Source organism: Quercus suber, unplaced genomic scaffold (assembly GCF_002906115.3).
Source record: "Quercus suber isolate HL8 unplaced genomic scaffold, Cork oak 2.0 scaffold_164, whole genome shotgun sequence".
NCBI lineage: Eukaryota > Viridiplantae > Streptophyta > Magnoliopsida > Fagales > Fagaceae > Quercus > Quercus suber.
The window spans coordinates 42,894-69,395 of NW_027069625.1; the positions used below are offsets into that span (position 1 = coordinate 42,894).

Here is a 26,502-nt window from a genome sequence, read left to right on the forward strand (position 1 = left end):
ATGCGCTATGTACACAATATTTTTACAATATTTTCACAATACCTCCTTGCAGAGGACAAATTTCCCTTGCCAAATGAGAGTGCTCTGTTTACCTGAGCTATAGGTGTAGGACTGGTTAGGGGGCTATAATGGGCTGTGATGTAAAGATATTTTGGATTTTTCCCACAATTTCGGCAATGCCATTGCCACAATTGGGAAAAAAGTTTGTTTGTTTGTTTGTTTTTTTTTTTTTTTTTCAATTAAGTGCACACAATTTTTACAACATTTTTACAACAAATTCTAAGTATCAAGTTGTTACTTATTGTTATTCTTATATTAAAATAGTAATCTCAATGTTAAATTTAAATTTGAACTAATAATAATTAGTTACCTATGATTTATTGTGAAAATATTGTAAAAATATTGTGTACATAGCACATTATATTTTTCTTTAATTCTTCCCCAAATTTTGGCATTCACTTTTTTCCCCCCTACCATTTTCGGCAATACCATTGCCACAATTACTTTTTTTTTTTTTTTTTTTGGCAATCACTCATTGCACTTCTCACACTCACACATCCGAGCAGGTGAGGAAAATTGAGCAAATGAATTACGGCAACACTGTTGCCGAAATTCAAGTTTTTCTCTTTCCTCCCTTTTTCTCATTCTCTCTCCTACTTTTTCTTGAATTTCAGCAGTACTGTTGCCGAAATTCAATCTCTCTCCTCATTTTCCTAAATAACTTGTAACAGTACTTATAACGCAAATATGTTTTAAATTTAACAATATTTAGCCAAAAGACTCAAAAAACTCTAAGAAAAATACTGATTTGAATCATCCTCATTTGTATCTAAAATGAAATGGTACACAATGAGGTGGCTTGTTATAGAATTTTTCTAAATTAAAAATGACCATTCACCACATCATGCATGTTGCATTCATTAACAGTTAGTTACATGATTCTCCAAGTGAAGATTTCCATTTTGAACTAAAATGAAGTGGATCATAATAATATATGTTTTGTTCCATTTAGTTTTCAACTTTCTTAATAATATTAACAATTTCAAAAAAATTCTTTTAAACCAAATTAAAAGAATCCCCGTTAAACTATTACGTGTAAATTTATATGACCATAAGTGCAAACTTAAAACGAACCTACCTCCTACCAAACCGGTATTTGATTCAAAACCTTAAACTTCTTCCCTTTCCAGTTCTTTTTAATGGTTCAGTATAAAACATTGCTTCTAATATCATGAGATAGGCAAATAGAATATGCACGCATTCAGAGTCCCCTCAGATCAACTGAGAGGGAGAGAGAATAACATAATAACCAAAAGTTAAAAGAGCAATTTGTCTAGTTAGCATGTGCAATGCCTTTTACAAAAGTTGGGGATTAAAATTGTATACCACAGTCCTCTAACCTTGGTTCTAGTAATATGAACTGAGTTAAGCAACGTCTATGTTTGTAAAACAATGCTCATCCTGCTTTGACGTATTCACAAATGGGGCATTCAATCACAATGCAATGTTAATCTACAAAGAACCTCTTCAATCATGTGCAATCTTCAGGTTATAATGCTTCGCTAACTTGTCTGCAGGACCAGTTTTATCATTCAAAGTGATGCTGTCTATCAACTCGAACTTCTTGTAATTTGCTTTCAAAGTTTCATCCTGCTGCCTTGCAAGTTTCTCTTCTTCTTGCAGTACTTGCTACAAAAAGAAACTCATTGAATAAGTTCAACATTGAAGAAACAGTCAACTCCAAAAAAAATCATGTAATAAAGAACTTTAACAAAATGGAATAAATAATATCAAACCACCAAAACTTACCTTCTGTAAGAATGCAGATTCAGCAGCATTTTTCCAGATAAGAGCCTTCGTTTTCTGTGCAATTTTGAAATTAGGATTATTCTTATCCAACCAACGGCACCGTATCGTTCTACCAGGCATATTAGGTTTATCACCAAACATCCCCACTTCTGCAGGACGTGCCCTCACCGGCCTTGGCATCCCAGATATCATAAAAGGAAATTGGAAGATCTCAGACAAAACAGCTTCAGCTTGCCTTGTGTTTTCCATCTCCACCAATGCGCATTGCGGGATGTTCCTTGGTTCGATGTAGTTTGGAATAAATTGCACGCTCTTAACATTCCCAAATTGATTGAGAGCAGTTTTCACCACAGGTTCAGTGACTTGTGGTGAGAGGTTATCAAGATAGACTGTCCGTTTCCTCCTCTCTTCAAATGCAGCATAATCAGCTTGGGCTGACAAGGATGCCATGTCCAAGGGAAAAATATCCTAAAATAACATAATTTAAAATGTTAAACATTGTTCAAATTATAATTTCAATTTACATATATTGACACGTAATGTATCAGTACATCATAAACCATTTCACATTAACATAACCCAACAGTCAAGGAAGCACAGTAAAAAGAATTAACAAGCAATCTTTGCTATTATCAAGCTTCATAATTTTGCAGCAATTGATTCAAAGGTATAAACATAGGCCCACAAAATTTACTGTCCTCATTCTTGATGTTATTGTTACATATTTTGTGCTAGATTTTGTTTTAGCTTTTATGCTTTTTATTCATTAGAGTTTTGGGGCTGGACCAGATCCAAATTTGTATTCACAGTACATCACTGCAGACTTTTTCCGGCAATGTATACCTGGATGTTGAGATGATATTGTGTACTAGGTGTACAGTGAACTACAAGTAAGATAAAAACATGCAAAGTGCATTGTACACTCATATATTAAAGTAACATAGAAATCCTACACATCTTAAAGTAACTTGGAACAAAATATAACCCAATTTTCACGTTCAAAGAACATATGAGAAATGAGAACAGAAATGATACCTATATAAAAACATTCAATAACAATTAAAGTAGTCCACATTGTCTCATTTTTTATACATCAATAGTTGGGGGTGGGGGGATTTGAACCCTATATATATCCATTAGAAACCTCAGGAGGTGCCAGTTGAACTAAAAGGCTCTTAGTAGTTCACATTGTCTCATTTTAATAATTAAATTTTGAAGTTTCATACAAAGCTACTTACAACCACCAAATCAACACAAAGCTATGGGCTAAATGAAATATTTGCTCTCAAAAGCAACCTGCACTCAAACCAACAAAGTTTAACTAGTTCTAAATTTATATATATCATACATTACCTTAGATAAGTTAATTGACAGGACCTAATATGATCCAAGAGTCAGATGCTTATAGTTTCCAAATAACATCAAAGGTTTTTGTCAATCAAATATTATCAGGATAGGTTTGCCACAAGGGTCTAAATTTTCTCTTACTCAAACCCCAAGGGTTGGTCTAGTGGTTCCCAAGCCTCATGAGATCCTAGTGGAAATCAGCCTTAGCCGGTCGTGACCAAGAAACTGATAGAAGAACAGAAGATTCTAACAGCTATATTCCAGCTCAGCTACAAAACGGCTGTGTATGAGTTAATGTAAATGGTGACATTTTTTTTTTTTGATAGGTATTCATTCGCTTAAGCTGAATGGCGTCATTTAAATGATTGTTTTACTAACTAAAGCTGACGACACAGTGTTGATAAATGCGCGTGGACAAGCCAGCCTCATCTTCTTCCCTGTTCTTCATTCTGCAAGCTTTCGATTCCAGTTTTCTTGATGATATATATACTTTTTTTTTCCTGTAAAATGCACCTTGATCACGTGCATAATTCAGTATAACTAATCCCAAACTTTAGGGAATTTGTTATTAGTTTGTTAGAACGGTTTTTTTTTTTTTTGGATCTAAAAGCCTAAGCTTATTGTACAGCTCTGTATAAAGAGCATTTACTCTTTGTAAATTCAGTTACTCTGTTCTCCATTTCATTCCGCCATTGTTGCTCTGAATTTCCTCGAATCTCTACAAGAAACCGCACGTTTTCATTAAGAATGACTCGTACTTTTTTTATTATTACCAGGAAGAGCATCATGGTTGTTACACTTCCTAAATTCAGATTTCAAAATCTTCTAGCTAAACTAATCCCCTGCTTCTTACATTTTTTATAAAATTGCATAACATATAGCATATAGTCACATGGTACATCTTAGTATCTCACATAAATATATATGCGTAAATCAAAATCAAAATCAAAATCAAACCCTAACTCTAAATCAGCACTTATTCACATTCACAATCACAGAAAAATCAAATCAAAATCAAACCCCTAAACTAAATCAAACCCTAAAACTACCCTAAAGAGATGGAGAGAGAGAGAGAGAGATTACCTGTGATGAGATGGAGACGAGAGAGAGAGAGAGAGAGAGAGGCAGAGTGCAAGAGCGAGCTTGAGGGATTTATTTGAGAGTGAGAGAAAGAGAGGACGAGTGAGAGGAGTAAAAAAAGGCCAATTTTTGTTTCCGGTAAAACGGGAGTGGATTATTTAATTAAGGAAAGGAAATCACAAATTTTTTTACAATTTCTTGTGTTACTGTGACAGCATAGTGTGATTTGAGCATAAAAAATGATAGGTGCACATGCAAAGAATGGTTAATCACTCTCGGTTTGCCACGTTAGGGTTGTAGCAAAAAAAATTACAAAATAATTTGTGGTCCTAAAACTACTCTTTCATTAAGCTAGCTCAAGTGCCCACGTAAGTTTTTTTTTTTTTTTTTAATTCCTTCTCAATGTTTTTCAAAAAAATTCTATCAGTTTTTTAGGTGGTTAGAAATACTAATTTACTAATATGTTACTCTGACAATTCTCCCAAAGCCCAAGCACTTATGGCCTATTTGGATTGAGATGGAAAGAGAGAGAGCAAGAAAGAGTATAATAGAATTATTTGTAGAGGTGTTCACTAAACCGCATAAACTACAAAAACTGCACTAAAACCGCCTGCAAAATGGCATAACCGCACCACACCCTCTCTATATATTAATATATTTATTTATTTTTAATATTAAATATATTATTAATAGTTTAATAACCCTAGTTTTCAAATAAAAAAAAGTTTGATAACCCTAGTAAGTGTTAACTAGAAAAGCCAATCCAAAGTAAAGAAAAACTAGCTAAATAATTTAAAACTTGGCCCAAAAAAAGGGGAAAAAAATTAGTTTTGGGATGAGTAGGAAATGCCCAAAATTTGAAAAATATATAAACTTCAAACCGCATCTTATACATAGCACCGCACATGTAATCGCAGAAATGAGGTGCGGTGCAGTTACGGTTTTGGCTAAACTCTAAACCGCATCATACCGCACTACACTGCACATATGACCGCAAAAATAAGGTACAGTGCAGTCATGCTTTTAGCTAAATTGCACCGCAAAGTTTGGTGCTAAAAATAACCCAAAACCGCACCGCACCGCAAACACCTTAATTGGCTGGATATTAGGCTAATTTCCAACTAACTCTCCCCTCCTCTCTCTTAATCCAAATGGATCATTAATGTCTGGAGAGGTATAACAATTTAAAGGTGTGGTGGTACAATTTCATTCATCTAAACTAACAACAATTAAATATTTTACTATGGATATCCACCAAGTTAGCCGCAACCATCATATTTGAGCGAGTTACCTCGTATAGTGAAGATGTTCCACAAATGTAAATTTGTATTAATAGATAAGTGGATACAATTTTTTGTATTTATATTTTATTACAAAGGAAGAATCCTCTTATTGGATCTCCTAAAAAATCTGTTATTAAAAATTGTTCAAGTGTAGTATTGATTCAAACCCAAGATGTCCTCCACTTTGATTGGAAAGTGAATCGAAAGATCTTTGTAATGAAATTGCGATGAATTTACATTTGTGCGCTTGTTAGAGACTCTTCATTCTTCATGTGTCTTTTGTGTTATTCATGAGTGTTTTGAATGTTCTTCATAATTGAAGATTTTTTTTTGTGGAAGTTCCATAGAGTTGTAAGGCTTGAATTTGACAAATCTTTGATTGATTATAGTTCTTGAAGTTTATGGATTTTTTTGGAATTTGATTCAGTAGAAATTTGAGATTTGAAAATGGTGATTTAAATGAATGTCTTTCATATTCGAAGATTTAGTTGAAGTCATTATTTTGGGCTGTAGAACTTGAATCTTGTAACATTTTGAAACATTGAAGTTCTTTTAGGCTTTGTAGCTCACTTTGATAGAGTTTCAAAACTTCTGCTCTCCTCCCTTGAGTTGATGGGTGCCTTTATTTATAGGAGTCTTGAAGAGATTTAATTGGAGGACTTTTAAACATTGTTTTTCAAGTGACACATGACATTATCTGATTTGTCAAAATTTCTTAATTTACGTAATAGATGGCAATGCTAAATTATTCTGCATGTGTCATTTTCAAATTAAGACATCGACACACGTCAACATTTGATTGACTTAGAGAATTTCGATTAGTCTCTAAATAATAACAATTAGACCTACTAAATAGCACGTGCCACTTTCTAGTTATATTACAATCTAAACTAAATTATACTTTTGACCCTTAAAAGTTATAATTATTTTGGTCCATTAAGTTTTAGAAAATTTAGTGTATTTTCTATTTACTTTACTAAAATTGTGAAAATCCTATGTAAATTCTTTAGATTTTTGTAAGGACCAGATTTGGATTCCAAGCCCATTATGTGGATGGACTTAGGCCCAAAGAGTCCAAAACAATGAATTTGTAGAGAATGGGTTGAATACTGAGTCTTAGTTAATCCAACAGACACTACAAGGGATCTAAGTATTAAGATGTTGAATAGAAAAAAGGTTTGTACTAAAGACAACTTGTCCTCGGCAAGATCTGAGGTGGTCTATTCTTATATATTCTTCTCAAATTTGATTACAAGCTTTGCTTTAAGATGTTACAGTCTTTTTCTTGTGAATTCCGCCCCCCCCCCTTTTCTCGCTACCTCTCTTTCCTTTTATACTCCTTCTCCTTTTCATCCTTGTCTTCCACGTGCATGCCAGATGGTTGATCTTGATACTTGTCCCATCAGCACCTCCCATAAGTCTTCATGTAGTAGCTGTAAGGCTGAAATCCACTGTTTAGGTATCACTTCCACATTAATGCGGTCAGGGAGTTAGCTGCAACGCATTTAATGCGGAGGTGGCAACTTTTTCCTTGGATATTTTAGGATCCTTCTATGTCTTGAGCTTCCATAGTGCTTATCTGTATCAATTAAGTATTTCTGTAATGTTTCTTTGGATAGCAGACTATCTCTACGGACCACGACCTCGGTTAGCCGAGGTGGCACTTATTCTCGGCCCAACCCTTTAGGTCGTTATGATTTAAATTGACTTCTTTGTTTGTTAATATGGTCCCTTTTGACAACGTATACCCCCTTCTCGAATACTTTTAGTTCTCGGCTTGGGCCTTAGGTCCATTATACAAAATGAGTAATGGACCTCTAGGCCCAATACCGCTACAATAGCCCCTTAAAATTCTGCTTTTAGCATCTCGGGCAGAAATGAGGATTTTGATATTCTCGGGTATTTGTTGGACTTCTAATGTCTTGTCCTCCGCTAGTACTACTACCCATTTTAACAGCCCAAGGCACACCCCTAACGCTTGGGCATCCAAAGCGCGCCTTCATTAAATTCTAACGGCGCTTTTGTTCCCTACGTCCAACGGCATGATGCAATCCAACGATGGAGAATTTCCTGGGGTTACGAGTGGGAATTTTCCCGCTTGTAACTTCTGGGTCACAATAAATAGCTTCATAAATCAATTCCTTCCGTTACTTCCATCAATCATACAATTCTAAAGCTCATACATTGAACCTGCCACCTTCTCTCATTTCTTCGCTCGTCTACAAATACAAAAAAAAAACTTGTCTGAGGACCTTCTTTTCAAAACCTGTAAGTTTCCTCGAACCCTCTTAGCTTAGTTTCTTTCCATATATTCTCTTTTCATCATCCTTTTTTCTTTTTGGTTCCATTTTTCATTTCAAACTTGTTGATTTCTTTTCACAACTTCTTAGAAAATGGGTAGGTTCAAGCGTCTAGTTGAATTAGAGGAGGATATAGAGAGATTTAGGGCTGAGTATAGGATCCCACCAACAGTGGGCATTAGATACGCTGCCCAAGGGGCATGGGCAGACAATAGGAAAGAGGGAGAGGTGGTCATCCCAATGATCACCTTCATAGAGGGAGGGATGACCATCTTCATGGGTAATCTTACCAGGAACTTCCTTAGGTTCTTTAGATTATCCCCCACACAATGCGCCGCAAATATGTTTAGAGTATTAGGGAGTATAGAAGCCCTGAACGAGAGAATGAACCTAGAATTGACACACCATAATGTCAATTGGGTATATAATCTACACCATTTAAAGGGGCAGGGATACTACCTTAAGTCAAGGTATCCCGAAGTAAGGCTAATCCAATGCCTCCCTACATCAAACAAGGGGTTAAAGGAAGATTTTTTAATCTTTTCTGAGGAATGGCATGACGGCCTACCCTGTCTGACTAGAGAGGGAACACCAGGTGTGGGTCTAGTCATAAATCTGTACACCTCAGCTTATATTTTCGTTCTATTTCACACTATTTATGTTTCTAACCAATTTTTCCTTCTGTTTTAATGATTTTGCAGACATAAATTCTACCATACCTCTGTTCAATCTAGTCAACAGAGTGAGTCTAAACAAGATCCTACGATCCGAGGTGTTTATGAACGAAGCAGATGGCTAATTGTGAGCAACATCCTCGGATGCCAACCTATTTCACGCGCATTTCAAGCTTCGAAGTGCGTGATAAAAGCATACGATCCTCGTCTTCAACGTATTAGCGTGGCCTATGAAGGATTTGTCGTTCCTAAAGGCGTTCCACTCCCAGAGGGTACACCCATCACCTAGTCGCTTTTTATGGGTATCCCTTCAATAGAAGCATCCTCGTCTCACCCCATTGTTAAGGAAGAAGAAGAAGAAGAAGAAGAAGAAGAAACGGAGGGAGTTATAAATTTGTCAGACTCTCCAAAAGAATTTGAGGTGTTCAACTGATCCTTGTCCCCCGAGAGCGTACTAGCCGACCTAGGCCACCAACAAGAAGTAAATAGCAGCATTTTGGACAAGATGGGTATTCAAAGAAAATCCAAGAAAAGTCTGCTGGAACTAATAAAGTCTCAACCGGGGAAGGACGCTCTTAGGGGGTCAGTTCAACCTAAACTTCCTCCTCCCCCTCCTAAACTTCCTCTTCCTCCCCCTTAACCATCTTTGCCACCTAGGCTTGAACCTTCTGATCCGAAGAGAAAAAGAGAGCAGAAAGGTAAGGATGTGATTGATGTTGGGAGATCTCGCCCTTTGCCAGAAGAGGAGCCCCAACGTGCTGCAAAGCAGCAAAGAACTAGACCTGGAGGGCAAAGAGTCTTAGAAAGAAGAAACAGTCAGCCACTCGAGCCTCAAGCTTGGCTTCCAGCTCTGATGATCAATGGTGAGCCCTTGATGGATGATGCATCCATCAGGGACTTCCATGGAGGCACTAGATGCCATGTGGCCTCGGCTCTGGAAGAGGCTTTGCTACTCCCAACTGATATGGCCGAGCTGCAGTCTATCAGGAGGCCAGAGGTTTTCCTCAACCTTAAACGATATCTGGGCATGGTATGCAATTCCGTTCTTTTCTCTTCTCTTTTTTTTTCTTCTTTTTATTTAATTTTAAAAGGTGACCACCCTTTTCTATTAGGCTATCCAAGCTACTTTTAAGGTTGAGGATATAACCAATTCCTGCTACCAGTAGCTGAATGATGAGAGATCCATCATAGCAGCTGTGAATTCATTCAATATCGCTAATCAATCCAACAAGGACTTAAGGAAAAAGTTGACAGAGGAAGTGCGAGCAAGGAGGAGTGCTGACTTGACTCTGGAGAGCGCGCAAAAGCAAGCCAAGGATCAAAGGCCACTCTTGTGTGATGCCAAGGAACAGTTGGCTTCTTCTAAAAATCAAGTGGCGGCCCTTGAGAAGAAGTTAGCTAAAATCCAAAAGCATCTGGATCAGGCCGAGAAAGCCAAAGATGAGGCTAAAAAAGCAAGGAAAGAGGCTAAGAAGGCTGTGGATGGGGCTGAACAGCATGGTTATGACCTAGGGGTAGCTGAGACCGAGGAAACCCTTAGGGCAGAGGTCCCAGTAGTGTGCCAAACCTACTGTGCTCAGACTTGGGATGAACCCCTCAATCAAGCTAGGGTTGAGGCTTCTTCTGAGTTGAGAAAACTAGAGAGAGTATACTACCCCCCAGCTATTCGAGCCTCAGACCTCCCTTCCACCCAAGATGAAGCAACCTCTACAGTTGCTGATCCTATAGGAGAGACACAGCCTCAAGATCCTCCTCTTCCTACTCAGCAAGAGCAAGCAAGAGAATTTGAAGCCCCCAAGGAAACCTCCTCTGAAGTGGATAAGCCCTTGGAAAAAGACATAGAAATTCCACAAGGCGGGGCAGCTTCTCAAAGCTTTGAAATGGTCTTAGCTTCAGTCACCATGCCTGTTAAGGAAGATCCTAAGGATAAAGAGAAGGTGACTCCTGTTGAAGCAGCTAACCAAGTTGACAAGACCTCTAAGGCTGGGCTTCAGATAAAGCTAAAACGATGACTCCTTATTTTTGTAATGTAATCGCAATATCTATAATGTAATTCCCCCTTTTTTATTATTAATGGAATGTACATTTTATTTCCCCAAACTTGTAAGAGTTATTTTCTTCACTTATGCAATTTTTATTATGATTATTCATTGATTGAACATAGCCATGTGCCATAAAAATGTGTGATTGTTTATATAAGGGAAAATACAATTTTCACATATTTCAAATTGAGAATCAGAGTAGATTAAAACTAGTAAATTCACAATATTGCCAATATATACCTCGGATTTACAAAATTTTTACAAGTTTTCTGACATTAAGTAAGATATTCAAACGCTAATCAAACAACAGCTAAGTCCAAGGCACCCTAAAATGCCTTAAGTGATTCTCATGAACTTTGATTTACATCTATATTGGATGATGACAAACCATTTGACCCAAGGAGGGAATCTAAAGTTTGCTTCTTTCTAATGCTTGGGCTAATGCCTGTCCAACACTCCAACATATGCCATAGTGTTTTAATTAATACTGAGTTTATGGTCTGAGGAACCTGATATGATTCAGTTTCTATTTAACACTTAGAAGATCAACTAAAAGATATTATTTTTCCCAAGGTATGTGGTCCGAGGAACCAAGCATGACCAAGGCTCTGCCTGAAAATCTCATAGATGTCATAACGTGTTAATTTTCTCACAGCAAACGGTTCGAGGAACCAAACATAGCTTCGGTTCTGTTTAACACTTAGAGAATTAATTAAGGCTGTATTTGGTTCTCGTAAAATATTTTCTAGAAAATAGATATTTTCTAAAAATGCTATTTTCTGAAAAAGAAAAATATTTTTAAGTGTTTGGTTGTATTATGAAAATTGTTGTAGAAAATATTTTCATGTGTTTGGTTCTATTCTGAAAATGCTATTTTCCTACAAATTTTTTCACATTTTCTCAGCTATTTTCTCAGCATCTAAACAAATTTTATTACAAAAAATTTCAAAATCACAGCCACATCTCAATCCACAGAACAAACTCTAATTCAACCCACGGCAGCAAACTCTGGCAATCAAAAGCCACAACCACCAAAACAACACCACTGCCACACCACCACAACAACAACAAAAATAAAAATCACACAGGAATCAAAATCACACAGAGAAAGAGATCGAGCGGGTCGAAGGTCGAAGATCGGTGGGTCGAAGGCGAGAACGTACGGCGGAGGCGAGATCGAGCTGCGTGGTGCGATCGGCACGGTGCTCGGGGTTCGCCAGTGACGAGACCAGTGTGATCGTCGGACTGGAGCTCGGGGTTCGCTGGCGACGTCGAAGGCGTGATCACAGCTCTCTCTCTCTCTTTCTCTCTCTTTTCGAAAGTCATTTGAAGTGAAAATAGGAATGGAAATTGTTTTACAGGATTTTTGGGTTATTTTACGGTCAAAGGGAAAATGGTTTGAAGTTGACTGAATTTTCCAAATCAACCAAACACTCTAGTTTTACGGAAATGCTTTTTCGGAAATGGTTTGAAGCCAAACCAAACGCAGCCTAAAAAATATCAATTTTTCCAAGGTATGTGGTCCGAGGAGTCAGGCATGACCAAGGTTTTGTTTGATATTTAAAATGATGTCATAACGTGTTAATTTTCCCGAAGCAAATAGTCCAAGGAGCCAGACATAGCTTAGGTTCTGTTTAACACTTAAAGAATTAATTAAAAGATATCAATTTTTTCAAGGTATGTGGTCCGAGGATCCAGGCATGACCAAGGTTCTATTTGATATTTAAAATGATGGTAAAAATGTGAGATGAGGAGTATAGCAGACCCAAAGAAGATGAAGAAAAACTTGCATTAATAATAATATCTTCTAATATTATTTACATTCTAGGGACGAGGTACAACTCTTTCTTTTAGATCTTCAAGATAATATGCGCCGATCCCAACCACTGATGTGATCGATATGGGCCCTCCTAGTTGGGTCCTAGCTTTCTCCATGCTGGGTTCTTGGCAGCTCTCACAACCTTTCTTAAGACCAAATCCCCCACTACCAGTGGTCTTAGCTTTACGTTGGCGTCATACCATTGCTTGAGTTTGTGTTGATAATAAGTCAATTGAACCATGACATTTTCTCTTCGTTCTTCAACTATATCTAAACTCCTTTTTAATAGTTCATCGTTACTGCTCGGAGTAAAAGAACTTGTTCTTAGAGTGGGGAATCTAGTTTCCAGAGGAATAATAGCCTTGACCCTATACGTCATTGAAAAAGGCGTCTCTCCTATGGACCTACGAGGCGTGGTCCGATAACTCTTCGACCCATGTCCCCTTTGCATCATCCAGTCTCTTCTTGAGTCCACTTACTATGACTTTATTGACAGCTTCAGCCTGCCCATTCTCCTGTGGATATGCCGGGGTAGAATATCTATTTGTTATGCCCAGCTCGCAACAATATCTCCTAAATGCCTTGCTATCAAACTGCAAACCATTATCTGAAATGAAAGTGCGAGGGATTCCGAACCTCGTTATTATGTTTTTCCAAATAAAGTATTTGGCATCCATGTCCCTAATGTTGGACAATGGTTCAGCCTCAGCCCATTTAGTGAAGTAGTCTGTGCTAGCCAGTAAATACCTCTTATTCCTTGCTGCCTTAAGGAAAGGACCAATAATATCCAAGCCCCACTGAGCGAAAGGTCAAGGATTGGAAAGACGATTAAGGACTCTGCCAAGTTGGTTAATGTTTAGGGCAAACCTCTGACACTGGTCGCATTTCTTTATATAGTTCTCCGCTTCTTTTTGCATCTTCGGCCACTAGTAGTCTTACATAAGAGCCCTATGTGATAAAGACCTTCCCCCTGTATGGTTTCCGCAAATTCCTTCATGCAATTCTTCTAAAATGATCTCAACTTCCTCCAGATGTACACAAAGCAGATACGGGCCAAAAAAAGACTTCATATACAACTTCTGATCCTCGGACAGCTAGAACCGAGGAGCTTTTCTTCGTACCTTATCAGTTTTGGACTTATCTTCTGGTAAAATATCTTCCTTAAGGTATAGTACAATGGGGTCAATCTAGCTAGGAGCCGCTCTTATTTGATGAACATGGGTCACGGCCTCTCCTACCTCGGTAGGTCTACATAAATCTTCTACGAGAATTACCCGAAGTAGATTTTATGTCGAGGAGGTTACCAATGTAGTAAGAGAGTCTGAATGTGTATTTTTACTTCTAGGAACTTGCAATAAATTGAAAGATTCAAATTTAGACTGTAAATGTCTAACTTGGTTTAAGTACCCTTGCATTCTAGGATCTCTGGCTTCTAACTCCCCGTGGACTTAGCCAACGACCAATCTTGAATCAAAGATCAACTCAACTGCTTTTCCACCCATTTTTTGTACCATGATCATTCCTTCTAGCAGAGCTTCATATTCAACTTCATTGTTTGTAGCCGAGAATCCCAATCTTAAAGATTTTTCAATCATAATGCCCTCTGGTGATATCAAGACTAGCCCCACGCCAAATCCCTTATGATTTGCTGCCCCATCAACATAAACTTTTCAAGGGGCAAGTTTTTGCACGAAGATCATTCCAACTGATTTTCCATCCATGTTTTGCTCTTCTATCTTTTCTTCTTCCGAGGATTCAATAAACTCAACAACCAGGTCAGCAAGAACCTGACCCTTGATAGAAGTGCGTGGCATGTACTTGATGTCAAAAGTCCCTAAAATCGTACCCTACTTAGCCACTCTCCCTGTGTAATCAGCACTCCGTAGTAGAGATTTAAGCGAGAGTTGGGTCAGGATAACAATCACGTGTGATTGAAAATAATGGGAAAGTTTGCGTGTAGCATGCACTACAGCCAAAATAGCCCTCTCTAATGGTAAGTAACGAACCTCGGCATCATGTAATGACTTACTTATGTAGTAAATTGGCCTCTGTACACCCTCATTAACAAGTATTAGCACTAGACTCACCGCGTGGGTGGCTACAGCAATGTAGGCAAACAACACCTCATCCACCTTGGGTCTGAACATAATGGGAGGTCGAGACATATATTCTTTCAACTGTTGAAAAGCCACGACACACTCCTCCATCCATTCAAACCCCTTCCACCTATTTAATAACTGAAAGAAAGGTCTACATCTGTCAGCTGATCGAAAGATGAATCGGTTTAGAGCAGCAGTCATTCTTGTAAGCTTCTGAACTTCCTTGGGATTCCAAGGTGGTTGCAGGTTATTGATTGCCTTAATCTGGTTAGGGTTGACCTTAATTCCACGGTGAGTGACCATGTAGCCCAAGAATTCCCTGATCCGACACCAAATGAATACTTAGAAGCATTAAGTCGCAGCTTATGCTTCCTTATGGTATCAAAAGTATTTCCAAGGTCAACAATGTGGTCTGACTTTATTTTGCTCTTTACCACCATGTCATCGATGTAAATTTCTATATTCTTTCCTAGTTGAGGTTCAAACATCCTTGTCATCATTCTTTGATAGGTGGCCCCTGCATTTTTTAAACCAAAAGGCATCACCTTATAATGGTAATTTTCAGTAGGGGTGACAAAAGCCGTCTTCTCCTGGTCGTCCACAGCCAGAGGTATTTGGTGGTACCTTTGGAAAGCATCCAAGAAACTTATCCGAGGATGGCCTACAGTTGCGTCCTTAAGCTGATTAATCCAAGGCATAGGGAAAGGGTCATTTGGGCAGGCCTTATTCAAGTCTGTGAAATCTACACATACGCACCATTTTCCATTCTTCCTTTTTACCACTACTGTGTTAGCCAGCCATTTTGGATAAAAGATTTCTTTAATAGCCCCAGCTGGTTTAAGTTTCACTACTTTGTTCTTAACAGCATCAAAATGTTCCTTGGACGAATGCCAAAGAGGCTGTTTCTTTGGGGTAATAGCTAGATTGACATTCAAATGGTGGCAAATAAAGTCTGGATTCACCCCCGGAGCTTCGTAGGCATCCCAGGCGAATACATCAACATTTTTCTTAAGAAATTCCACCAACTCTTGTTTTTCTTGAGGAAGTAGCTGAATTCTAACCTGAAAAAACTTCTCTAGATCATTCCCTATGATAAATTTCTCTAGATCTTCACATTTGGCCTCCTCGACTGGCCCCTTACTAGGTAGGGCCGTAAATTTTGACTGCTATAAACCTTCATTTACCCAGTTCGAAGACTCAATTGCTAACTGATGCATGATGGCAGACACAAGGCATTGTTGAGCCACAGATTGGTCCCCTACTAGTTCCTTGATCTGGTCTTCTGGCGGATATTTTACCTTTTGATGTAGAGTTGAAGAAACTGCCCTTAGGGTGTGAAGTTAAGGCCTGGCCACGATGGCCGTGTAAGGGAAGTATGAATCCACCACTATAAAGTCCACATTTACCACCTCTGAACCTGCCTGCATCGGTAACCTGATCTAGCCCCTTGGAATAACCACATTCCCATCAAAACTCACCAAGGGAGAATCATAAGCGATTAGATTCTTGGGTTTCAGGTGCAGCCCTTTATATAGATCTGGGTATATGATTTCCACACAACTACCCTAATCTACCATCACCCTTCTTACATCATACCCACATATTCTAAGGGTTACCACCAAAGTATCATCATGCAGTTGGATGGTCCTTACCTTGTCTTTATCTGAGAAACTTAACGCCGGTCGAATTTCTACTCTGGCCCTTTTCGGCCTGAAGCTTGCATTCTCGGTTGGGAACTGAGCTACAGACATCACCCTGGAGGGCTGTGAATTGGTCCTCCCAGGTGCAGTAAAGATGACATTAATTGTGCCTATTGGGGGTCTTGAAGAAACATTCCCCTGTGTACCAGACCTCGGCTGGTCATCTTGTCCTTAGGGCAATACAGGAGTTGCTGTAATTTTTCTTCCCTGACCAATTGCTTTAGATGACTCCACAATGTTCGACAGTCCTCGATAGTATGTCCTCACTCCTGGTGGTACTGACAATAAAGGCTCTGGTTGCGTCTCAAGAGATCTCCACTCATCTTACTTGGCCATTTAAAGTAAGGCTCCCTTTTTATTTTCTCCAAAACTTGATGCACTGGCTCTCTAAACACAATGTTTACAGCCTGAGGAGCTACAGGTAAAGATTGCCCAGAAAAATCTCTCCAGGGCCTGTTATTATTGTATCGGTTTGACCTGAAATCACTCCTCTCCTGAGGGATAACCTTGCCTTTGCCCTTATCTTGCTGCTGGTCTTTCTCTACCTTCTTGTATTTGTCAATTCGATCCATGAGTTGACGTACATTGGTAACAGGTTTACCGGTCAAAGATTTTCTTAAGCAATGCTCGGTAGGTAGGCCGAGCTTAAAAGTGCTAATGGCAACATAATCAAAATCACCATCTATCTCATTGAACATCTCCCAGTATCTGTCTGAATACGTCTTCAAGGTCTCTCCTTCTTTCATGGACAAAGACAGCAAAGAAGCCAAAGGCCGAGGAGCCCTTCTACACGTGACAAATCTGGATCCAAATGCTTGAGTAAGCTCCTTGAAAGAATCAATGGAACCTGCCTTCAAACTATCAAACCACCTCATCGCCACCGACCACAAGTTAGACGGGAACACTTTGCACATCAAAGGCTCATTTTTGGAATGTACAGCCATTCTTTGATTAAAGTGACTAACATGCTCTACAGGGTCTGTTCTTTCATTATACATGGTGAACGTGGGTTGGGAGAATCACTGAGGGAGTCTCCCTCTTTCAATCCAGCATGAAAAAGGAGACTTTACAATCTGGTTAAGTGCTCTACTCATGGCATCGTTTTTGAGACCATCCGAGGACGACTTTCTGTCTCTATGCTCATGATGATAGTCCTCATCATATGAAAAAGTCTCGCTAGGGGGAGTTCTCGATCTACGTTTGTAGCTAAAATCTTTCTCACCATCAGAAGAAAAATCAGGATTTGGTGAGGCTCGCCTACGTCATTCGTGGCGCAAGCTTGTCCTTAGGTGATCAATCTCCTTCTGAATGTTCCTGGCATTTTCTTCCTGAGAGACATAGCTTTTACTCTTAGCCTGGCTCCTACTAGTATGGGTAGTATGTATACTTCCCTTCCAGTCTCGTTGCTGCTCAAGATCATGGAAGTGATCTTGACGTTGAGACCCCATGGATTCCGCCTGATGTGGACCTGATCCTTCCATTTTTGTCAGTGAAATTAACTGAAAACTCCAATATTTCCATAGATGGCGCCAATTGTAAGGACTAGAGTTGGATTCCAAGCCCACTATGTGGATGGACTTAGGCCCAAAGAGCCTAAAACAATGAATTTATAGAGAATGGGTTGAATACTAAGTCTTAGTTAATCCAATAGACACTACAAGGGATCTAAGTATTAAGATGTTGAACAGAAAAAATGTTTGTACTGAAGACAACTTGTCCTTGGCAAGATCCGAGGTGGTCTATTCTTATATATTCTTCTCAAATTTGATTAAAAGCTTTGTTTTAAGATGTTACAGTCTTTTTCTGGTGAATTCCCCCCCCCCTTTTCTCGGTACCTCTCTTTCCTTTTATACTCCTCCTTTTCATCCCTATCTTCCATGTGCATGCTAGATGGTTGATCTTGATATTTGTCCCACAGCACATCCCATAAGTCTTCATGTAGTAGTTGTAAGGCTGAAATCCACTGTTTAGGTATCACCTCCATATTAATGTGGCCAAGGAGTTAGCTGCAGCGCATTTAATGCGAAGGTAACAGCTTTTTCCTTGGATATTTTAGGATCCTTCCATGTCTTGAGCTTCCATAGTGCTTATCTATATCAATTAAGTATTTTTATGATGTTTTTTCGGATAGCAGACCATCTCTACGGACCACGACCTCGGTCAGCCGAGGTGACACTTATTCTCGGCAAAACCCCATCGTTATGATCTAAATTGACTTCTTTGTTTGTTAATATGGTCCTTTTTGACAACGTTTACCCCCTTCTCGGACACTTTTAGTTCTTGGCTTGGGCCTTAGGTCCATTATACAAAATAAGTAATGGACCTCCAGGCCCAATACCACTACAATTTTTATAGTCGATTTTCCTATATATATATATATATATATTTACATTTTAATAACTAATAAATGACCCCAGGTCCAACTCAAAACTTGAACTCTTTCTTAATTTTCCATGATTTTTTTTAACTGTTGGATTTTAAGACAGATTTTTTTATTTTTTGACTTAAGAGAAAAAGATAGAAATACAACATTGCTTCCAAAACCATGAGATAAGCATTAGAATACATGCATAAGAAAGTAAAAGAGGGATTGGTCTAGTAAGAGCATTCACAATGGAAAATGTCATCCTATCATATTTTACTATCCCAAAAAGCTACTTTATCAATTATACTATACCATTTTACAATACACCCAATATCCCAAAACTCTATTATTTTATCATTTTATTAAAATATTACTTTTTAATCTTTCTTTATTATTTCTTTCCAACAGTCATTTTCACAACTGTCAGACCACTATAGCGATGGCGAGAGAAAGAGAGAGGGGATGAGAGAGCCTCAGCACTGATTAAAATATTATTATTTTGCTTTGGTATAGTGCTACAATACCATCATACATTTACGATGGTACTGTAGCACTATGACAAAAAAATTTACATTTTTCCATGTTTAGGCTTTCGGCTGTTGAGACAAATTGGGTCTGAATGCTAAATTTTGGTTACATTTGGCATATCCCTAATCCATTGCAAATGCTCTAAACATGTGCAATGCGTCTTAGGGATTAGAATTTTACTCTACTATCCTGACCTTGGTTCTAGTGATATGAACTAAAGTTGAGGAATGTAAATAGTAGTTCTTTTTGTAACACAAATACACAATGCTAAACCCCAAGGACGAACCCAGGTGGGGGCTCGGGCCCCCCCGGGCCCAAAAAAATGTTTTTTAGTAATTTAATTTTTAGTAAAAAATAAAAAATTTAGACTTGTGCCCCCTTACTTTATAGCTTGGGCCCCCTCCAAAATTATGAATCTTTAATCCAGTCCATGTAAATCTTAAAAAAAAAAAATTGTAAAAAAACATTAGTGTTCTATGTATTAAGAAATAATAGTGTTTTGTGTCTTTTAAACAATGATTTTTGTGTATTTGTCTTGGTTGAAAGTTTCTTAATACTATATAGATGTGTATTTGATTTTTTTTTTTCTCGCTTATCTCCGGCCCCCCTATAGCTTGAAATCCTGGGTTTGTCCCTGAATTGCTGATCTAGATTGCTTAGATGCATTCACAAACGGAGCTTTCAATCATAGGTTATATCGGTCTGCTAAGCGACGAGCAGTTCCATTAACCATGATGTTGTCTATCACTTCATGCTTCTTGTAATTTGCGTTAAGAATATCCTGTTGATGCTTTGCAAGTCTCTCTTCTTCTTGTAGTTGTTGCTATAACAAGAAATTCATCTAATAAGTTAAAAATTAAAGAACTAGTGTGTGTTTGGATACCAATAAAAAATTAAAATTATTTTACTATTCAGCTTATTTTGCTATTATTCATAGGTCTCACTGCACTTTTTGGTACTATTTATGGATCTTGCTGTATTATTTCAATTAACTTTTACATTTATCTATAGTACTTTCAGCAAAATAAACGGTATCCAAACAGACCCCTTATCTTATGCTTATTTTGGGGAAAAATATTTTTAACACTTTATGTTGTTTCCCTTTTCGAGTCGAGTGGGGATCATTTTCCTAGTTAAATTAGAATCTTATTCTCTAGAAAGCAAAAGTTATTTTGAGAGGTTTTCTCTATTTTCTTTACCTACTAGCCTCGAGTTCATGTTGTAGTTATTTTGTGTTACAAATTTTACTTCTACATACCTATGCTGCACTATAGATTCAATATCTGCTCCAAAAAATCATGTAATAAATCAAAATGCAATAAATAATATCAAATCAACAAAAAATACCTTTAGTAAGAATGCAGATTAAGAAACATTTAACTTGGTAAGGTCCATAATTTTCTGTGCAACTTAAAAACAGGATCATTTGCATCTAACCATTGGCACTGTATTGTTCTACTAGGCATTTTCGGGCGATCATCAAACATATTCTCTTTTGCACCATCTCCACCAATGCGCATTGCGGGATGTTCATTGGTTCGATGTAGTTTGGAACAAAATGTACACTCTTCACATTCCCAAACTGATTGAGAGCAAATCTCACCACAGGTTTAGTGATATGTGGTGAGAGGTTATCAAGATAAACCGTTCACTTCACTTTCTCTTCAAACGCAGCATAATCAGCTTGGGCTGATGGCAATGCCATTTAGGTTGTGGAACACAGAGAGCCGGAGCTGATTATGCTGCGTTTGAAGAGAAGATGAATTCACATGTCATGGAACACAGAGAGCCGGAGCTTTGGCGAAGAGAAAGGAGACAGTAGCTGAATATCAATTGGTAATTTTATACTATAGTTTGGCATATATAAAGGAAGACAATTCCACATACATATGCTAAATAGAACCACCAAGTTAGCCGCAATCATATCACATTTGAACGAGCTACCTTGGCTTTAGTTTTAGACCTTCAACCCACGGAATACAACTATACAAGGGGTGTTGCCAAATATGTATTCCTTGACCATTTCCAACTAAGCTCCGCTTGGGAGTTCATAAGGGAAGGGAATGGAATGATCATAAGGAAATGGAAAAGAATGGAATAGAATGGAATGTAAGTAATCTTGTTTGGGAGCAGCATGGAGGGAATGGAATAGAATCATTTTATGAAAATATTACTATTAAACCCCTATTTTAAAATAAAGAGTTGAATATATAGGGGTATTTTGGGGGATTTATTAAAAAAATCATTAAATCTAATTCCATTCCCTCCCATTCCTCTCAATTTTGTGGGGAATGAAAATTTGAGGTTTTAAGGGAATAGAGAGGAATGAGTGTTCCCTCCTACTCATTCCATTCCCTCGCATTTAAACTCCCAAACAAGGGAATGAACTTTCCATTTCCTCCATTAAAACTCTCAAACAAGGGAATGGAAGAATATTTTTAAATGATTCTTTTCATCATTACATTCCCTCCTCCCAAGCGAGGCCTAAGAAACCTCCACCTTATTAAGTGATGGTATCTCTCTACTGCTCATTATAGTATAATACTCTATCAAATCCAAGAAGTAGATTTGGTCTTTTTTTCCATTAGTATTTCTTCTACGCTACTATATTTAACTAGTAGTTGTTAAATTACAAATTGTCTTAAAAGTTTAAACTGTTAGGAAATTGTAAATTTAATCACTTAACCATAAAAAATAAAAAATAAAAAATTCCCTTATTGAGGACTTACTTCCTCTTTATAAGTGAGAGGCTCAACACATGAAATTTTTAATATTTTAAATGAGATGTAGAATAAAGACAAACTCGGGATCTCCTGATACCAAGTTAAAATGTTAAAAATCTCACATAGTGAGCTTCCCTTATTAAGGGGATGTCTAGGCCCACATGTGAGGGAGATTATTAAAATTATGGTTAAATAATTAAATTTATCTTCAAACAGATTAAGTTTTTCCATAATTATAAAAGTAGTAGCCAACTTAGGGAGTTGATATCCTTGAATTTACGAAATTCCATACCCTCATAAGCATTTGGTTGACATAAGGCATCCAGTTTACTAGGTCCATTACAGAGGGTTGGTTTCCACCTGAATTTTCTTACTAAAGGCTAAAGTATGCACTAGTTTGACAAAGAATGTTAGGGCTGTAAATGAACTAAATCCTTCATAAACAACTTGGGTTTGACTTGATATAAAGCTCGTTTATTTTTGTTTGGTTATAAATAAGTCAAGCCTAATTATTAGTTTTAGCCTTGTTTAATAAACAAGCCGAGCCCAAGCCAAAAAAAAAAAAAAAATTGTTCATAAACAACCTTGTGAGTTATAAGGCTTGATACAAAACAAGTCAAGCATAGACCCATTTATAAGTTTATATGTGTTTGCTAAATAAACTTATTACACATATTTTAATAATGACATGACTAAACATGAGATTACTACCCATTATCTTAATTTTTCTCTTATCTATAAATTGACCATACATCACTTTAAACTTTAGTTACATTTTTTTTAAAAGTAAAATAAAAATTTAAGTGGGCTATGTATGACCCTTTCCCAGTAATTAACCATCTAATATAAAGTTATGAAACACGTAGGTTCTTTCTATCACAAAGAATACGATATCTTTATGATTCTTTCCATAATTGTATTACTTGATTTATATAAAAATTAGTTTACCAAAAAAATCTATATATAAATTTTTATAAAGAAAAGTCAAAGAATCTGAGATGGTTTATATCATTTATATTTCAAAAATCTTGACATTTTCTCATTATATTTTTCCGTTTCTATTTGCATTGACTCTTTCTAGATAATGTTCTTAATTTTTAAAATATCTATATCTTTTGATTTATTTAATTAATCAGCTAAGATCCAATTATCTATATGGCTTACATGCATGAAACTCTCACTCTGCGGGTTTTGCGAGAGATCGTGGTAAACAGATTTGCCCTCCATCAATTTATTTATTTATAATTCAGGAAAGATCTAGAAGCAACAAAAAAGTAATTTTTTTAGACATGAACAAAAAAAAAATTAATTAATGCTATATTAAATATGTCATTATCATTATATATTTATTATATATCTTATTGTGAACATAAATATTGTGAACATAAATAACATTGTCTCATCATTTTTTTTCTCTTTTACAAAGATTCTTAATTTTATTTACATTCTGCCAAGGGTCTTGTAGTTAAATTGGCAATTGCCCATGCATAAAGTGTTTGGGGTTTAGGGGGAAAGAATTTAAGTTTCGAGATTAACAACATATTGTAATTATCACTCAACAAAAAAAAAAATTATTTATGTACCATCCCTGGTCGGTTCCGATCAAACTTAAATAAAAAAAAAAAAAAAAAAAAAAGCTTAGGAACATAACATTGTTTCATAATTATTATGATATCCTACTATGATTAGTACATAACAAAAATGATATCTGATAAACCTAAGTAAAAATGATGTTACTCCAATTATAACAATATATAGTAGTAATTGGATTTATAAAATTACTCTCATAAAAAAGGAAAAAAAATAAATACATTTTAAACCCCCATAAGGCTATAACTCAAAGGTGTAACAAAGTATACCTTATATTTTCAAAAGTAACAAATTTAAATAATAAGTTAAAAAAAAGAGTAATAAATTAAACTCCATAGTTTCAAAAGTAAAAAAAATTTAACCATCAACTTTCAAAAAGTAAGAAATTAAATCTTTAAATCTTTAACCCATAATAAATTCTAAAAGCAATGTCATCCCATTGATGAATTTTAATTTGTTACTTTTTAAAACCTTAGGGTTTAACTTGTTACTTTAGAAAGAAGAAACTATATATAGAGTTCAATTTGTTACTTTTTAAAACAATATAGTTTAATTTTTGATTTAATTTGTTTAACCCATTAGAGCACTTATATCATTTTGTGTATAATAAAAAAATGTGTAAAATTTACACTTTTTGGCCTAAAAATAGCTTACATCAATAAGTGTATAATTGTATAAATTTATAAGTTTACTATAGTAAGAGCATCTGCATCAATTGATGCATAATTTTTGTTCATTTTGCAATAAAAAAAAATGATTTTTTCTATTTTACACACTCATTTTTACAAAACACCCACATTAGTTTGTCTATTCTACACATTTATTCAATAAAATATTCTAAGCCCAGCCACCATCAACCCAATCAATATCCAGCCACCATCAATGATCAATCCCTAGCCTCCATCATCAACCCACACAACCACCATTATCAAGCCAGCCTCATCATCAACCCACCCATTAAAATCCCAGCCACCATAAACCCGATCAAAACCCACGGATCAAAATCATCAAAACCCACTCATCAAAATCATCAAAACCCAACCACCATCAACGATCAATACCCAGCCCTCTATCATCAACTCACACAACCACCAGCCTTCATCATCAACCCACCCATCAAAATCCCAGCCACATCAACCCTATCAATACCCACGGATCAAAATCATCAAAACCCACTTATCAAAATCATCAAACCCACTAATCAAAACCATTGGCAATCGGCAATGGCGAAAGCACTGATCAAATAATCAAAACCATCGGCAATCAGCAATGGCGAGAGTAGCGAAAATCAATGGAGGAAGAGAGCTTGAGGTGAGAGTCAGACCAAAGAGAAAAAGAGAGAGTGAGGTGGAGAGAGGAAAAAAAAAAAATATCAAATGCAAGAGCTACAGTAACCATTCATATATGCACGGTTACTGTAGCACTTATGCATTTATGCACAATTTTACACCCATTGATGTGGATATTTTTTTGATCAAAATGTGTAAAATGCCTTACTTTTTCTATTTTGCAAGATTATGCAACCACTGATGTGGTTGCTCTAAGAGCATTTGCATTAACTCATGCAAAAACTTTTGTCTATTTTATATACTTACTTTTCAAAAAACTCAACATCAGATTATTTTATTTACACTACATTTCATTAAAATATCAAAATTTTTTGATTATTTTAATTGTTTATTTTTCTTTTTCTTCACACACAACAATTTTCATTTACCCTAGTTTCTTCTTCCTCAGAATACATAAAAAAGATTTAAAAAGTAAATATAAAATGAATAGTCTTAATGTAAATTGACACACTTTAGCAAACTTAAAAATTTACACAATTATACATTTATTAATGTGGATTATTTTTAGACAAATTCATACAATTATACACTCACTTATGTGAGTGCTTTAACGGTGTAAATTTACACTGAAATTATTCATTTTTCATTTAACTTTTTATTCTTTCTTTTTTTATTCCGGAGAAAGAGAGTAAATTGCGACAATTGTGTTTAAAGAACCCAAAACAAAAACAAAAACAAAAAAAAAACAAAAACAAAAAACAGAAACAAAACACAAGAAAAAACAAGAAGTGACCGCAGTCAAACGGGCTGCTAAAAATCAATGGGCCACCTTGTACAAGAAACCTTTAAACCAGTAGGCTGGTACTTTGTAGTGGATCACTATATATAATAAAGAATCATTCTGTTCAAACTCCAGGCTCAGCGCCACCAATTTGCTGCTGACTTTCACTTCATCCTCCAATAAATTTTTTCAAAAAAAAAAAAAATTATTCCATCAAAAAAACAAATCTTTCACGCAATCTTTTTATTTAATACTATATCTACATGTGGGTTTTATCAAATTTCAAGACCCATCTATTTCTATAAATGTCCCTGGTAACCATTTTTTGCTCTTGTTATTGCCCTTGAATTCACATTAAGCCATTGAACTCTGTGACTAAAATCAGATGTGGGTTCTGGGTTTTAGGTGAAATCTTGACTTGGGTTGGTGGATTTTTGAAGAAAGAACTAAAGGATTCGTTTTTTTTTTATTTTTTTTTATTTTTTGGAGTGGTGGGTTTGTGAGAATGGGGCATAGTTCAAAGAAGAAGAAGAAGGGTGGAGGAGGAGGGAGTGGGAGGAGGAGCAAAGGAAGGACTACATTGAAAGACCAGGCGTCTCATGTTGGTGGTGATGATAATGAACTTCTCAATGAGGAAATCACTGCTTTGTAAGTTATTCAATTTCTTGGTCTCCAAGTGATTTTTCTTGATTGGTGTTTTTGTTACTCGTGGTTCATATTAATAGCAGTATGATAATTTTGGATGAGGATGCCTCGTTGGGTGTTTGAATTTAAGCGGGAATGTCAGTTATGTTATTTGGTTGAATAAATTTGATATGTTTTGGAAATTGGCTGAGATTTGGATGAAATAATGGAAAATATAATAAATTCTGATTGTTTCAATAGTTCTGCAGACTTGGCTGTGAAGTAAATTTGTAGATTAGGAACCTTGGTCAAAGTATATTGAGAATAGAAATAAAAAATCATTACTTTGTTTTACCCTTGGGTTGTCACAACTTTGTTGAAGTGTTGCAAGTTGAATTCAAATTCTAGTATAATATGCGTTCGTTTGAATTATACTACTTTAATTAATG

General features: G+C 36.5%; 4 protein-coding genes across 5 annotated transcripts in view; 1 reads left to right on the forward strand and 3 right to left on the reverse strand.

Moving 5' to 3' along the window:
• Nucleotides 1-1,260: 1,260 nt before the first annotated feature.
• Nucleotides 1,261-4,398, reverse strand: LOC111996288 (ASI1-immunoprecipitated protein 1). Of its 2 annotated transcripts, none has more exons than XM_024028249.2 (3): nucleotides 4,240-4,398; nucleotides 1,810-2,277; nucleotides 1,261-1,689 (listed from the first exon to the last, which is right to left on the reverse strand). In XM_024028249.2, the coding sequence occupies exons 2-3, from the start codon at nucleotides 2,257-2,259 to the stop codon at nucleotides 1,528-1,530; spliced, it is 612 nt and encodes a 203-aa protein (XP_023884017.1). In that variant the 5' UTR covers nucleotides 2,260-2,277; nucleotides 4,240-4,398; the 3' UTR covers nucleotides 1,261-1,527. The 2 variants fall into 2 exon arrangements, with proteins under 2 accessions (XP_023884017.1, XP_065633856.1); XM_065777784.1 differs by lacking the exon at nucleotides 4,240-4,398 and adding an exon at nucleotides 3,163-3,574.
• Nucleotides 4,399-16,416: 12,018 nt separating this feature from the next.
• LOC136069347 (uncharacterized) lies at nucleotides 16,417-17,151 on the reverse strand. Its single transcript, XM_065777775.1, has one exon. It carries the CDS (start codon nucleotides 17,149-17,151, stop codon nucleotides 16,417-16,419), a length of 735 nt encoding a protein of 244 aa, XP_065633847.1.
• Nucleotides 17,152-19,731: 2,580 nt separating this feature from the next.
• On the reverse strand, nucleotides 19,732-20,566 carry LOC136069348 (ASI1-immunoprecipitated protein 1-like). The gene is made up of 2 exons (XM_065777776.1): nucleotides 20,465-20,566; nucleotides 19,732-19,869 (listed from the first exon to the last, which is right to left on the reverse strand). The coding sequence occupies exons 1-2, from the start codon at nucleotides 20,564-20,566 to the stop codon at nucleotides 19,732-19,734; spliced, it is 240 nt and encodes a 79-aa protein (XP_065633848.1).
• Nucleotides 20,567-25,565: 4,999 nt separating this feature from the next.
• The window catches only part of LOC112030234 (eIF-2-alpha kinase GCN2), a 43,472-nt gene continuing 42,535 nt past the window's right edge, over nucleotides 25,566-26,502 (forward strand). The window contains 1 exon segment of the mRNA XM_065777777.1: nucleotides 25,566-26,077. Coding sequence (XP_065633849.1) covers nucleotides 25,935-26,077 — 143 coding nt within the window. The 5' untranslated portion in view covers nucleotides 25,566-25,934.